At 43.4% G+C, this 15,897-nt stretch overlaps 1 protein-coding gene across 1 annotated transcript; it reads left to right on the plus strand.

The window, feature by feature from the left end:
- The first annotated feature begins 4,244 nt into the window (after positions 1-4,244).
- On the plus strand, positions 4,245-13,257 carry LOC132973620 (zona pellucida sperm-binding protein 4-like). Its single transcript, XM_061037161.1, has 11 exons — positions 4,245-4,325; positions 4,626-4,871; positions 5,976-6,218; positions 10,353-10,497; positions 10,856-11,040; positions 11,132-11,229; positions 11,322-11,482; positions 11,569-11,761; positions 12,773-12,920; positions 12,997-13,072; positions 13,175-13,257. Exons 1-11 carry the CDS (start codon positions 4,245-4,247, stop codon positions 13,255-13,257), a joined length of 1,659 nt encoding a protein of 552 aa, XP_060893144.1.
- Positions 13,258-15,897: the final 2,640 nt, after the last annotated feature.

Raw genomic sequence — 15,897 nt, forward strand, 5'->3', positions numbered from 1 at the left:
AAAAATCTAACCTTATTACATGTACAAAAAGCCGCACATCTTTGAGAAATAGTATTTTTTATTATTATTATTATTATGTATTAGCACACATATAAGAATACATCAACATAGGATTAACAAAAACATAAAAGGTGTGTCAGGAGAGTTCAAGAAGCCAACAGGCTTATACAAGGAACCTCACCTCTTAAGAGACAAATAAATCAACTAAGCAAATCCAATTACACAATTTCAAATATAAATAAAATATAAACACATATACAGTAACCTATACACGTATTCATACACACACACTTAGACACAAACATACAATAGAAAGACTGAGAATGTTAACCCTCTATCAGCTAAATGAAACAGGCATTGATCTATTAAAAAGGGAGTGAAATGAGTGAGTGTTGGATGGGCCGATAGCTCTGCAAAGTTAGCGGCACAATTTTGTTAATAAACTGTTCCCATTAGTGCCAAAATTTTGATGCATGTTTTTTCAAATATTAGTAATTTCAGCTGTTGCAGGTCGGTAGCTCTTGTCAGCCACAGTAAAAAACAAAACAAACAAAAAAAACACTTTTTAATCGAAGGTAAATCCCAAGTTTTTCCCCCTTTTCCACAGAAACTGTTCTCCATGAGCCTGCAGGATGTGGATCCAGGATTAGATTTGTATTTAGTTGTTTATATTTATAGGGCTTTTTATGCCTTTTTTCATGACAGAACATTGGATAAAGTCAAACAATGGGGAGAGAACGACATCAGGGAACAACAGGCAGGATGTGCAACACAGGTCGCACCCGGGCACACACTGTTGAGGACTTCAGTGTCAACACACTAAATTCTAGGCTACCGGTGTCCCAAGGATGAGATTTTTTAATAGAAAACACTACTTACACAAATACAGGACAAGATCAGCATATTTATTCATAGGGGTTATACCGCTCCCAAAGCTTCTTCATCATCTGGTACAGATAAGCCATGCACACTCCAACTGATGTTTGACCAATATTTATTCTTTTCCTTTTGTCAGCAAACACAGTGAAAAGCTAAAATGAAGTAAATAAAGACACAAGCATTTATGAGCACAGATGACTATACAAAAACAAAATGTCCGTTACAAATAAAAATACAATTACATATCGTGTGCGACTTCTAACCGGAAATGTTTAGGCTTTGCAGTCTTTTAGTGTCTCCTTCATCTGTGTCCTACCCTTGGTGCTAGCTTCTGGCACATGGGTGGTTCTAGGCAGGGGCCAACAGGGGCCAGTGCCCCTGTAACAATGAGCTTGGTCCCCCCTGTGGCAATCCCTCCAAAAGGAAGAGCCCCCCCTAGTATTTGACTCAACAACCGGACTCACAATCTAGTATTAAATTCTGTTACTGAAACAAATATAAATCATGGTATTTCATGTTGTGGTATTTAATGATGTGTGCTATTATTTGGCATAATATATACATATATATATATATATATATATATTTAAAGCGATCATCTTTGTCTATTTTTCACCTGGGTTTAATGTTCCCCTCTGACAAAACAACTGGCCCCAGTTTGGCCCCTTCAGTAAAAGTGGTCTAGAACCGCCACTGTTCTGGCAGCACGTTTTATTGCTTCAATTAAACATGTGAACACACCACATGCTGAACACTCAGCGCAATACACAATTAGACCAGTAGGTGTCAGTAACAGAGCATAGAACATTTCAAAATAAAACATTTTCTCTGTAATTACAACAAAATCCTGTTCAAAGAAATATAATTTTTCTGCGACAGCTACAGGGGTGCCAAATCAACACAGACTGAAAGTTCTTCAAGTGAGCTCTAAAGTTGAGTTACGCTTAAAAACCATTGATTGTTTTTATGACTAAAACTCCTTTAAACAGAAGAAATATCTACTTTCAACCCTACTATCATTTCCTTCATATATAACAATAATAATCTTTAATAGATGTTAACATGAACATTACATCCCAGTACGCCTGTAAATAAAAATATGTAAATAATAGTCTCTGTATTTAGGTTAGTATATTGTCTTCCCATTTACAGTTGAGGAAGAAATATAATGTTAAACATGTCCCATGTTGTAATGGTCATTTTCCAATTTTTTCCTTTGCTCCATTTATTGTCATTAATACACAGGTAGGGGTAAAGTCTTACGCAGATGCAAACAATGACTTTTCAGCTGTTATTAAAGTTGAGTTGAAGGTTTATTGAAGTGACTTGATGGAGATATGAGAACAAAAAACATACCATTTCCAGTGAAGCGTAGCTAGTAGAATTAATTAATTGTAGTTTGTCTGAGTGCTGGTCTGAAACATGAATGCTGGTCTGGTGAGAACTGTCTGCGCTCCCCCTACCTGTGCCTTCCCTTTCCTGTCACCTGTGCTACTATATATCCACGCCCCTGTGCATTCAGTGTCCCTAGGTTGAAAATAATATGTTCAGATAAATCTAATTATACAACATGCCAACGATAAACACAAAATAACTCCTACACATGTCCTTTTTCCATGTGGAGCAAGGAACGTGCCTTCGACAGCCATCATTTATCTGAAATAGTAGGTTTCAACAAAATGGTTTTAACAACCAGTTTTTCCTTCTATTTGTGAATTACTGATTGATTGAATATCAACAATGGATTTAACTTTTACTGATTCTATCACTAACTAAAAAAGTAAAACTTGTTTTCATTACATTTTTGGCTTGCAAACCTTTAAACAGAAGAAATATCTACTTTGCCACTCATCCCTGTTTTGCCACTTTTTGGGCAGTTTGGTTGAGACTTTACATCACCAGACATTTAAAAATTGCTGCCTGGAATTGAAACGTGTGATATCACCAGGCATTTAATCAGCATTACCATGTGTTTAAACAGATGTTTTAAAATCCTAAACTGATGGCATGATAATCCCTGCAGTCTCATCTGTAAAATCTTAATCAGAAAATAAATCCACTGTATTTAGGAATAGATGTCCTCCAATGTTTATTTGGGTTCTCTAAAGAAATCCCAAGAGAGAACTTAGTTTTTAATTTATATATTTTCTATCTTCTTCACTTGTATTTGTATCAAATATGTGTTTTAACAGTTTTATCAGCCTTTTGCAGATGCCATTTTTTTAAGATAGCCATGTTGCCGGCTTGGTATATGAGGACCATAAATAAAGTACATTTTAACTTTTAAAAAGAACCTTTAGAGGTGGACAGAGCGGAAAAGCCCCATTCCTATTTTGGTGTAATTGTTTTTTGAGGAATAAACATGTTTCTTTGATTATAAATGTGATTATTTTCACACTATTGTGGCCATGGTGATGTTAGCAATAAATGTTTGCTTATTTGCACCAGATCACCCCTCTGCATTTCAAGTGAACTTTCAACTTTGCGTGTGTGTGTGTGTGTGTGTGTGTGTGTGTGTGTGTGTGTGCCTGTGCGTGTGCGTGTGCATGTGTGCGTGTGCATGTGTGTGTGTGTGTGTGTGTGTGTGTGTGTGTGTGTGTGTGCTATACTGAGGAATCTGTAGAAATAAAATACAACAATAATCAGACCACTGCTGAAGTGGAATTGGCTGGAATGGCCCATTACTTTAAATTAGTTTGAATACAATGTCAAATTATATAATGGCTGTATGATTCTAAGTAAACAACAATGTTACTATGTATTTTACGTCACGTCATAAACTAATGATATTTAATCAAGTGAGATATAAATTAGAAAAACGTTTTTTTTTAATCTCAGTCAAAAAGGTGGCATAAATTATCTTTAAAAAATAATTGGAGGTAGAGATCTATATAATCTTTTCTTGTGATTTGGCCTACTTCTCAATGTCATAAAAATATTTGATCTTCAGAGCTAAAGACAAACTGCTTACTGTAACAAACTGGATAGGGCCTTGCACTAGCAAAATAAATATTTGACTAATAAATCATGGGGCCACAAGGACCTTTCTAAAGGTTTTTGTGACCTAAATGTTTGACTTGTCAATCAATTTCAATGTCAAACTGTTATCTAACTCATCCTCTTGTCCACCCGTACAACTGATCCTCTTGACTTGCCAAAGGGCAAATCAAAACTTCCACTTCAGTGGCGTGGAAAAAAAACACATAATCGGAGGGTTTTTATTGGGTATTAAAAAGATAGTCTGCTGTGTTTGGTGGTGATTTGGCCTTAGAGGTGTCTTTTTCCACACCAAGCTTAGTTGCATATAAAGCTGGCAGCTTACATTGTATATTTGGGAACTGTAGATATCAAACTGCTGTCAAACCATGGCGAAGCTCTGGACTGAGACATCTTTCATGATTCTAGCACTGCTAGGAAACTTAGCTGGGACAGAGGTAGAAGCTCAAGTGACACATCAAAAGCTTCACTGGAGTCTGCCACAGATTCCTCAATACCCTCAAACGCCACAGGTCCAGCCTCCACCACCACATGATCCTCAATACCCTCAAAAGCCACAGGTCCAGCCTCCACCACCACAGGATCCTCAATACCCTCAAAAGCCACAGGTCCAGCCTCCACCAACACAGGATCCTCAATACCCTCAAAAGCCACAGGTCCAGCCTCCACCACCACAGGATCCTCAATACCCTCAAAAGCCACAGTTCCAAGTGCCTCAACAGCCTCAGGCCCCTCAATACCCTCAAAAGCTACAGGTCCAGCCGCCACCACCACATGATCCTCAATACCCTCAAAAGCCACAGGTCCAGCCTCCACCACCACAGGATCCTCAATATCCCCAAAAGCCACAGGTCCAGCCTCCACCACCACAGGATCCTCAATACCCTCAAAAGCCACAGGTCCAGCCTCCACCACCACATGATCCTCAATACCCTCAAAAGCCACAGGTCCAGCCTCCACCACCACAGGATCCTCAATACCCTCAAAAGCCACAGGTCCAGCCTCCACCACCACAGGATCCTCAATACCCTCAAACGCCACAGTTCCAAGTGCCTCAACAGCCTCAGGCTCCTCAATACCCTCAAAAGCCACAGGTCCAGCCTCCACCACCACAGGATCCTCAATACCATCAAAAGCCACAGGTGCAGCCTCCACCACCACAGGATCCTCAATACCCTCAAAAGCCACAGGTCCAGCCTCCACTACCACAGGATCCTCAATACCCTCAAAAGCCACAGTTCCAAGTGCCTCAACATCTTCAGGCCCCTCAATACCCTCAAAAGCCACAGGTCCAGCCTCCACCACCACATGATCCTCAATACCCTCAAAAGCCACAGGTCCAGCCTCCACCACCACAGGATCCTCAATACCCTCAAACGCCACAGTTCCAAGTGTCTCAACATCCTCAGGATCCTCAATACCCTCAAAAGCCACAGGTCCAGCCTCCACCACCACAGGATCCTCAATACCCTCAAAAGCCACAGTTCCAAGTGTCTCAACAGCTTCAGGCCCCTCAATACCCTCAAAAGCCACAGGTCCAGCCTCCACCACCACATGATCCTCAATACCCTCAAAAGCCACAGGTCCAGCCTCCACCACCACAGGATCCTCAACACCCTCAAACGCCACAGTTCCAAGTGTCTCAACATCGTCAGGATCCTCAAAAGCCACAGGTCCAGCCTCCACCACCACAGGATCCTCAATACCCTCAAATGCCACAGGTCCAGCCTCCACCACCACATGATCCTCAATACCCTCAAACGCCACAGGTCCAGCCTCCACCACCACAGGATCCTCAATACCCTCAAAAGCCACAGGTCCAGCCTCCACCAACACAGGATCCTCAATACCCTCAAAAGCCACAGGTCCAACCTCCACCACCACATGATCCTCAATACCCTCAAAAGCCACAGGTCCAGCCTCCACCACCACAGGATCCTCAATACCCTCAAACGCCACAGTTCCAAGTGCCTCAGGCTCCTCAATACCCTCAAAAGCCACAGGTCCAGCCTCCACCACCACAGGATCCTCAATACCCTCAAACGCCACAGGTCCAGCCTCCACCACCACATGATCCTCAATACCCTCAAACGCCACAGGTCCAGCTTCCACCACCACAGGATCCTCAATACCCTCAAAAGCCACAGGTCCAGCCTCCACCAACACAGGATCCTCAATACCCTCAAAAGCCACAGGTCCAACCTCCACCACCACATGATCCTCAATACCCTCAAAAGCCACAGGTCCAGCCTCCACCACCACAGGATCCTCAACACCCTCAAACGCCACAGTTCCAAGTGTCTCAACATCCTCAGGCTCCTCAATACCCTCAAAAGCCACAGGTCCAGCCTCCACCACCACAGGATCCTCAATATCCTCAAAAGCCACAGGTCCAGCCTCCACCACCACAGGATCCTCAATACCCTCAAAAGCCACAGGTCCAGCCTCCACCACCACATGATCCTCAATACCCTCAAAAGCCACAGGTCCAGCCTCCACCACCACAGGATACTCAATACCCTCAAATGCCACAGTTCCAAGTGCCTCCACCACCACAGGATCCTCAATACCCTCAAAAGCCACAGGTCCAGCCTCCACCACCACAGGATCCTCAATACCCTCAAAAGCCACAGATCCAGCCTCCACCACCACAGGATCCTCAATACCCTCAAAAGCCACAGGTCCAGCCTCCACCACCACATGATCCTCAATACCCTCAAAAGCCACAGGTCCAACCTCCACCACCACATGATCCTCAATACCCTCAAAAGCCACAGGTCCAGCCTCCACCACCACAGGATCCTCAACACCCTCAAACGCCACAGTTCCAAGTGTCTCAACATCCTCAGGCTCCTCAATACCCTCAAAAGCCACAGGTCCAGCCTCCACCACCACAGGATCCTCAATATCCTCAAAAGCCACAGGTCCAGCCTCCACCACCACAGGATCCTCAATACCCTCAAAAGCCACAGGTCCAGCCTCCACCACCACATGATCCTCAATACCCTCAAAAGCCACAGGTCCAGCCTCCACCACCACAGGATACTCAATACCCTCAAATGCCACAGGTCCAGCCTCCACCACCACAGGATCCTCAATACCCTCAAACGCCACAGTTCCAAGTGTCTCAACATCCTCAGGATCCTCAATACCCTCAAAAGCCACAGGTCCAGCCTCCACCACCACAGGATCCTCAATACCCTCAAAAGCCACAGTTCCAAGTGTCTCAACAGCTTCAGGCCCCTCAATACCCTCAAAAGCCACAGGTCCAGCCTCCACCACCACATGATCCTCAATACCCTCAAAAGCCACAGGTCCAGCCTCCACCACCACAGGATCCTCAACACCCTCAAACGCCACAGTTCCAAGTGTCTCAACATCGTCAGGATCCTCAAAAGCCACAGGTCCAGCCTCCACCACCACAGGATCCTCAATACCCTCAAATGCCACAGGTCCAGCCTCCACCACCACATGATCCTCAATACCCTCAAACGCCACAGGTCCAGCCTCCACCACCACAGGATCCTCAATACCCTCAAAAGCCACAGGTCCAGCCTCCACCAACACAGGATCCTCAATACCCTCAAAAGCCACAGGTCCAACCTCCACCACCACATGATCCTCAATACCCTCAAAAGCCACAGGTCCAGCCTCCACCACCACAGGATCCTCAATACCCTCAAACGCCACAGTTCCAAGTGCCTCAGGCTCCTCAATACCCTCAAAAGCCACAGGTCCAGCCTCCACCACCACAGGATCCTCAATACCCTCAAACGCCACAGGTCCAGCCTCCACCACCACATGATCCTCAATACCCTCAAACGCCACAGGTCCAGCTTCCACCACCACAGGATCCTCAATACCCTCAAAAGCCACAGGTCCAGCCTCCACCAACACAGGATCCTCAATACCCTCAAAAGCCACAGGTCCAACCTCCACCACCACATGATCCTCAATACCCTCAAAAGCCACAGGTCCAGCCTCCACCACCACAGGATCCTCAACACCCTCAAACGCCACAGTTCCAAGTGTCTCAACATCCTCAGGCTCCTCAATACCCTCAAAAGCCACAGGTCCAGCCTCCACCACCACAGGATCCTCAATATCCTCAAAAGCCACAGGTCCAGCCTCCACCACCACAGGATCCTCAATACCCTCAAAAGCCACAGGTCCAGCCTCCACCACCACATGATCCTCAATACCCTCAAAAGCCACAGGTCCAGCCTCCACCACCACAGGATACTCAATACCCTCAAATGCCACAGTTCCAAGTGCCTCCACCACCACAGGATCCTCAATACCCTCAAAAGCCACAGGTCCAGCCTCCACCACCACAGGATCCTCAATACCCTCAAAAGCCACAGATCCAGCCTCCACCACCACAGGATCCTCAATACCCTCAAAAGCCACAGGTCCAGCCTCCACCACCACATGATCCTCAATACCCTCAAAAGCCACAGGTCCAACCTCCACCACCACATGATCCTCAATACCCTCAAAAGCCACAGGTCCAGCCTCCACCACCACAGGATCCTCAACACCCTCAAACGCCACAGTTCCAAGTGTCTCAACATCCTCAGGCTCCTCAATACCCTCAAAAGCCACAGGTCCAGCCTCCACCACCACAGGATCCTCAATATCCTCAAAAGCCACAGGTCCAGCCTCCACCACCACAGGATCCTCAATACCCTCAAAAGCCACAGGTCCAGCCTCCACCACCACATGATCCTCAATACCCTCAAAAGCCACAGGTCCAGCCTCCACCACCACAGGATACTCAATACCCTCAAATGCCACAGTTCCAAGTGCCTCCACCACCACAGGATCCTCAATACCCTCAAAAGCCACAGGTCCAGCCTCCACCACCACAGGATCCTCAATACCCTCAAAAGCCACAGATCCAGCCTCCACCACCACAGGATCCTCAATACCCTCAAAAGCCACAGGTCCAGCCTCCACCACCACATGATCCTCAATACCCTCAAAAGCCACAGGTCCAGCCTCCACCACCACAGGATCCTCAATACCCTCAAACGCCACAGTTCCAAGTGCCTCAACATCCTCAGGCTCCTCAATACCCTCAAAAGCCACAGGTCCAAGTGCCTCAACATCCTCAGGCTCCTCAATACCCTCAAAAGCCACAGGTCCAAGTGCCTCAACATCCTCAATATCCTCAATACCCTCAAAAGCCACAGGTCCAGCCTCCACCACCACAGGATCCTCAATACCCTCAAATGCCACAATTCCAAGTGCCTCAACAGCCTCAGGCTCCTCAATACCCTCAAAAGCCACAGGTCCAGCCTCCACCACCACATGATCCTCAATACCCTCAAAAGCCACAGGTCCAAGTGCCTCAACATCCTCAGGCTCCTCAATACCCTCAAAAGCCACAGGTCCAGCCTCCACCACCACAGGATCCTCAATACCCTCAAACGCCACAGTTCCAAGTGCCTCAACATCCTCAGTCTCCTCAATACCCTCAAAAGCCACAGGTCCAGCCTCCACCACCACAGGATCCTCAATACCCTCAAATGCCACAATTCCAAGTGCCTCAACAGCCTCAGGCTCCTCAATACCCTCAAAAGCCACAGGTCCAGCCTCCACCACCACATGATCCTCAATACCCTCAAAAGCCACAGGTCCAAGTGCCTCAACATCCTCAGGCTCCTCAATACCCTCAAAAGCCACAGGTCCAGCCTCCACCACCACAGGATCCTCAATACCCTCAAACGCCACAGTTCCAAGTGCCTCAACATCCTCAGTCTCCTCAATACCCTCAAAAGCCACAGGTCCAGCCTCCACCACCACAGGATCCTCAATACCCTCAAACGCCACAGTTCCAAGTGCCTCAACAGCCTCAGGCTCCTCAATACCCTCAAAAGCCACAGGTCCAGCCTCCACCACCACAGGATCCTCAACACCGTCAAACGCCACTGTTCCAAGTGCCTCAACATCCTCAGGCTCCTCAATACCCTCAAAAGCCACAGGTCCAGCCTCCACCACCACAGGATCCTCAACACCCTCAAATGCCACAATTCCAAGTGCCTCCTCCAAAGAAGGCTCCTCAATATCCTCAAATGCCACAGTTCCAAATGTCTCCTCCAAAGAAGTTTCCTCAATACCCTCAAATGCCACATTTCCAAGTGCCTCCTCCAAAGAAGTTTCGTCAATACCCTCAAATGCCACAGTTCCAAGCGCCTCCTCCAAAGAAGTTTCCTCAATACCCTCATTTCCCAAGTTATCCTCAATATCCTGAAGGAAAAAGGCTAAGTCCTAGAACATATTATAGTTATGAGTCCCCCGAAAATCCATCTCAACCATCTCAACCACCACAATCACATAACCCACAGGAGCCATCTCAACCGCAGCAACTGCAGCAACCACATCAACCGCAGCAACCACATCAACCACAGCAACCATATCAACCGCAGCCACAATATAAACCTACATCTCCACAGGCACCCTCCATTCAAAAGCCCAGCACACAAATGCAGAATTTTGAGACTTGTGAGGTTGCAGAGAGCCAGAAAGTGCCCTGTGGAAATCCTTATATCTCTGCTGCTGCATGTGAAGTCATCAGCTGCTGCTTTGATGGTCGACAGTGCCATTTTGGAAAAGCAGGTAGGTTTGGAAATAAAAGTCTTGACGAATATAAAGTGGACTCTAGTCAATTTTTCAACATTTTCAATGCCCTTTTATTAAAACAAAAAAAAATTCAAATGAGCTCTACATTCACATTATTTGGTCAGTAAAGAAAGTTGGAATGCAATGATGCTAAACTATAATAAAAAATATCGGTCTATTTGGATTTTTATTAAAAGTCCTTTAGCATGTGGATGTTAGCATACAGGTAATTTAACATAACCAATTAAAGTTTACCCTGAAATACTAGATTGAATTACTTTAGCCTTGTTCCATTTACTTTTGGTCAATTATGTCTAATCTTCTAACCTATGATTTCGTGTTTTTATGACAACAGTGACTGTCCAGTGTACCAAGGATGCCCAGTTCATTGTGGTAGTGGCGAGAGATGCCACTCTGCCCAATATCGATCTTGAGTCAATTTCACTGATGGGAGAAGGTCGAGACTGTACACATGTTGCCTCTAACTCTGGCTTTGCCATCTACCAATTTCCTGTCACTGCCTGTGGCTCTTTTGTTATGGTAACACCGTCATTTTCCTGACTTTTTGATCTTGATAAGGTAACTTTGGAGTTCATTATCCCAACTGTAATTTTTTTTTCACCTTTTGTAGGAGGAGCCTGGGGTCATAATCTATGAGAACAGGATGTCTTCCTCATATGAAGTTGGAGTTGGGCCTCTGGGGGCCATTACCAGAGACAGCAGCTATGAGTACATGAAACGTTTTTTTTTTAAACTTCACCTGAGTCAAATAATCAAACAATGTTATGACCAAAAAACATAATGCCAGTTGTCCTTTTCAGGTTGCTCTTCCAGTGTAGGTACACTGCCACTTCTGTGGAAACTCTGGTTGTTCAAGTATTACCATTAGATAATCCTCCTCTATCAGTTGCGGCTTTTGGACCTATCAGAGTACACCTGAGGTTGGCAAATGGACAATGCAACTCAAAGGGTTGTAATGAAGGTATGTATGTCCCAGCCTGCTAGTGTTATTTGTCAATAATTTCACAATGTTGGCTGTCATACTAACTGGTACTCCTGCTGTCGCAGCGGATGTGGCCTACAGCTCTTACTATACAGAGGCAGACTATCCTGTGACTACAGTACTGAGGAACCCTGTGTACGTGGAGGTTCAACTTCTTGAAAAAACGGATCCTAACCTTATCCTGACTCTTGGACGCTGTTGGACAACCACAAGCCCCAACCCCCACAGTCTGCCCCAATGGGACATTCTGATAGATGGGTACGAAACATTTAACATTGTCCTTTTCATCATAGTGGGTTACATAATTGTAAGAGTTTGCACATCTTTATTGGTCTCATATTATCACTAATCAGTCTGGAAAGTAGTGCTATAAAAATACTGGCTTTAAATGCCCAGCCACTACCATCGGACTGTGCCGTCCTAACCATCACCCAGCGCCTAGCCACCACCATCAGACTGTGTCGTACCATAAACCATGGCCATCGTCATTCATGCACAGCCTGCGCCGACCTCCACCTCAGCAGCAAGGGAGTGTGGACAACCAGAACGCAAGGAATACAAGGGAGAAATCCTGCCTGGATATTATCCCATATGCTCTTTTGTAAAGGGTCTCAAGATAACAGTTATTATGAATTGGTGCTATACAAATAATGATTGATTGATTGATTGAAATTGATATGATTTTTGGTGTAAGATTTTTGTTTCAAACATTGTTAAAAAACTACAAATAAGGAACCTGCAAACAAGCAGACAGATAAAATGCTGTTTTGCGCTTGTTTGTTTTTTGACATGTATAATGCTAAAGAAATTCTAAATTCTAAATTTGATTAACACTTCCGAAAAAGGAGTTGGAAGAAGTAAAAACTTATAAAATCCTTCCCCTTATCCATTATCTAATTACTATTCAGTAAGCTACTTTATTTATATTTATTAACCAATAGGCTACATTAATTTATTTAAACTTGTCAAAAATTCTTAGATTTATTTGTCAAAGAAAATATAGATTCATTATATAAAAATATCAATTCATAGCTTATATATTTATCTTTTTACAATTGAAAAGTTGCATTTTATATGGTAAAACCAGTGAAAAGTAGAGAATGCGGAGTGATATATGACCAAGAAACTACTTGGCTCCGTTCAATACAAAAAAAATCGACTTAAAACTTTACATAGTACATCACCAGCATACATCAGGAAGACTTTTGAACCTTCTTATCCATTGTTATATTATTGTCATTGCCTTAACTTTTCTTTATCTCAATCCAGTTGTCCAAACAGGGATGATTGCTACTTGTCATCACTGGTTCCAGTTGGTCCCTCCTCAGGTGTGGATTTCCCAAGTCACTACAGGCGTTTCATTTTCAAAATGTTTACCTTCATGAACAAAGAGTCAATGGAACAACTGAGGGAACAGGTATATAATTATAAATCTTAACATAAGAAATTGATGCATAAATATTCGATTGGCCAACACCATTTCTCTTGTATAGGTGTTCCTTCACTGCAGTACAGCGGTTTGCTCTGCCACATCGGGACACTCCTGCGAACCGTCATGCTACAGGAAAAGTAAGTGGTTATTTTCTTATCGGCAGAATTCAGAAGAAACATGAATAAATGGGTACATTGATGCATAAATCTGACCATGTTTGTATGACTGTCTGTCTGTAGAGAGAGATGTCGAGGCTGTGGAGCAGAAGACAGATGAGCCAAAGGTTGTGGTCTCTGTTGGACCTGTGATCATTGCCCGATAAGCAGTAAAAAGCAAAATGAAAAGAACCTTTTGTAAAAGAACTTAAAAGCAATAATGAACATATTTTCAGTCAATTGTGGTATACAAATATAAGTTGTAATTTGCATTAAAAGACTAGTTCTTGAGTTGGGTCAATGGTCTACAAATTATTGTAGTCAAGTTTTCTTCACAATTGAATATATATATATATATATATATATATATATAGATAGTATATAATACAAATGTCTTCCATGAATTGAGTTTTGACACTCTGTCTGCAAGAAGTCATTTTACCTGATACTGTTTTAAGCTTTATTAAGTGGTGAAGTCGTATATGATTAAATTTGAATGAAAGCTTTTATTACCCTCTTAAAGGCTTTATATGCGATTTTTCACACTTAAATATAATATAAATCAAGTATATCCTCTGAAAATAACTCTGTGAGTCATGACTGTCTACAATGGGTGTAACACCCGAGTCCCACTGTCTGTGATGTTTTCAGAGTTTTCAGAGTCCTATCTTCACTTTGTTTACATCGCCCGGACGGCCGGCTGACTCCTCCCCTCGCGAATAAAAGTTGTTTAATTGAGGGACTAGAGAAAAGAAGAATAACATACTGTACTCACTGCTTAACTGTGTTTCTAGATCACGCTCATTTCAGGTAAATGTACATGCAGTGTGAAGATACGAGCATAATAAAGATCGCTAGCATTAGCATGCTAACACAACAATGCAGCGCAAGTTGTTTTGGTTTTATGCTGGTGCTCAAGGGCGACAACTGCTGGATCAAAAAATTGCTCATAAAGCCTTTAAGGAGGGAAAAAACATAAGAAACATTTCTGAGTTCAATTAATTTATGCAAAATAGCACAACTAAATACAGCTTCAAAAATTCTGATAGTTAAATCAACTTGTGTCTGACACAGTCTCAGAAAAAAATGTTAGTACAATGGCATTTTTATTTTCTGAAAATCTATGTATTAGTATTAGTATTAGTATTTGATTGGAATTAACTGGAGTGGGTTGAACTGTGAAGAAATACTTCATCTTTGATATACAGGGTTATTAACACTCCGTAAACTGTGTTTGATAACATTGAAAAGGATACCGTTTTTTAAAGCCAAAGGAGAAACAAAAAATTAAACTGTTTTACATGCATTTGATTCAATTGCATTTTTTACTTAACTGTGATCATAATGATGTGTCCAAAACAATAAAAGAATAAAAAAAATAATAATAATCATTTATTTTATTGTTTGAATATTTACTGTATGCAAATTGCAAGGGTTTGACCAGATTTTTTTTTTTTACCTTGCACGAGAAGACAGTACTTAGAATGTAATTTATTAACGCAATAATGATGCCATCTCCCCTTGGCATAAGCACAGTATGTGTCAAAAAACACAAAGTGTAGGCTAGTAATACAAAGTTTAATATTAGTCAGAACATATAGGACATTCATTACATTTTGATCTTGTACAGTGGTAGAGATCTGCCAAGAGCACTGAAAGATAAAACTGTTTTAATTGAAAAAGGAAAAACAAGTATTTATAAGAAGACTTGTTTTGAGGTTTTGTAATGGAAAAAATATATACTTTATTCATCCCAGCAGGGAAATGTAGGTGTTCCAGCAGCCAGCATACATACAAACACACAACACAACACATACATATCCCACCCATACAAAAAAACATGAGCCCACAATACAGTTTGATATATGATATATGCAGCTCAGGCTAAAGTTTAAAAGTTTAAATGTCTTCTGTCCTTACTTAAAGGGGAGTCGTTATAAAGTGCAATTGCAGTAGGTAAAAAAGTATTTTTAAATCTGTCCTTTTTGCAGCTTAGCTGCCGTAGCCTCCCACTAAAAACACTCTTTTGTTCACACACGAGATTGTGTAAGGGATGCATGTTATTGTCCATAATGTTCAACAGTTTCTGTATCATCCTTCTCCACATCACCACCTCCAGTGGCTCCACAGCAGTCCCCAGCACAGAGCCAGCCCTCCTAATCAGCTTGTTAAGCTTTTTAGAGTCACAAGCCCTGATGCTGCTCCCCAACAGACGGCTGCAAAGAAAATGGCACTTGCCACAACAGTCTGAAAAACATGGATAACATTTTGCTGCACACATTAAAAGACCTAAGCTTCCTCAAGAAGCAGAGTCTACTCTGACCCTTCTTGTAGACGGCCTCTGTGTGGTGCGTCCAGTCCAGTTTATTGTTCATGTGCACCCCCAAGTATTTATAGCACTCCACCACCTGCACCTCATAACCAAGGATAGAGATGGTGCTTAGCTCAGGCCTGTCCCTCCTAAAGTCCACCACCATTTCCTTGGTCTTTGTTACATTTAACACCAGGTGGTTCTTCCCACTCCATGCAACAAAGTTATCCACCAGCATCCTGTATTCTGTCTCCTCTCCCCCACTGATACACCCTACTACCGCAGTATCGTCTGAGAACTTCTGTAAGTGACAAGCCTCAGAGTTATACTGGAAGTCTGAGGTGTATAGTGTGAAGAGGAAAGGGGACAGCACAGTCCCCTGCGGCGCTCCTATGCCACTGACCGCCCGCTCAGACACAGACCTCCCCAGCCTCACAAACTGTGGTCTGTCAGTGAGGTAATCCATGATGTTATGGTGGTGTCTACCTGCATCAGC

This window comes from Labrus mixtus, chromosome 4 (genome assembly GCF_963584025.1).
Source record: "Labrus mixtus chromosome 4, fLabMix1.1, whole genome shotgun sequence".
NCBI lineage: Eukaryota > Metazoa > Chordata > Actinopteri > Labriformes > Labridae > Labrus > Labrus mixtus.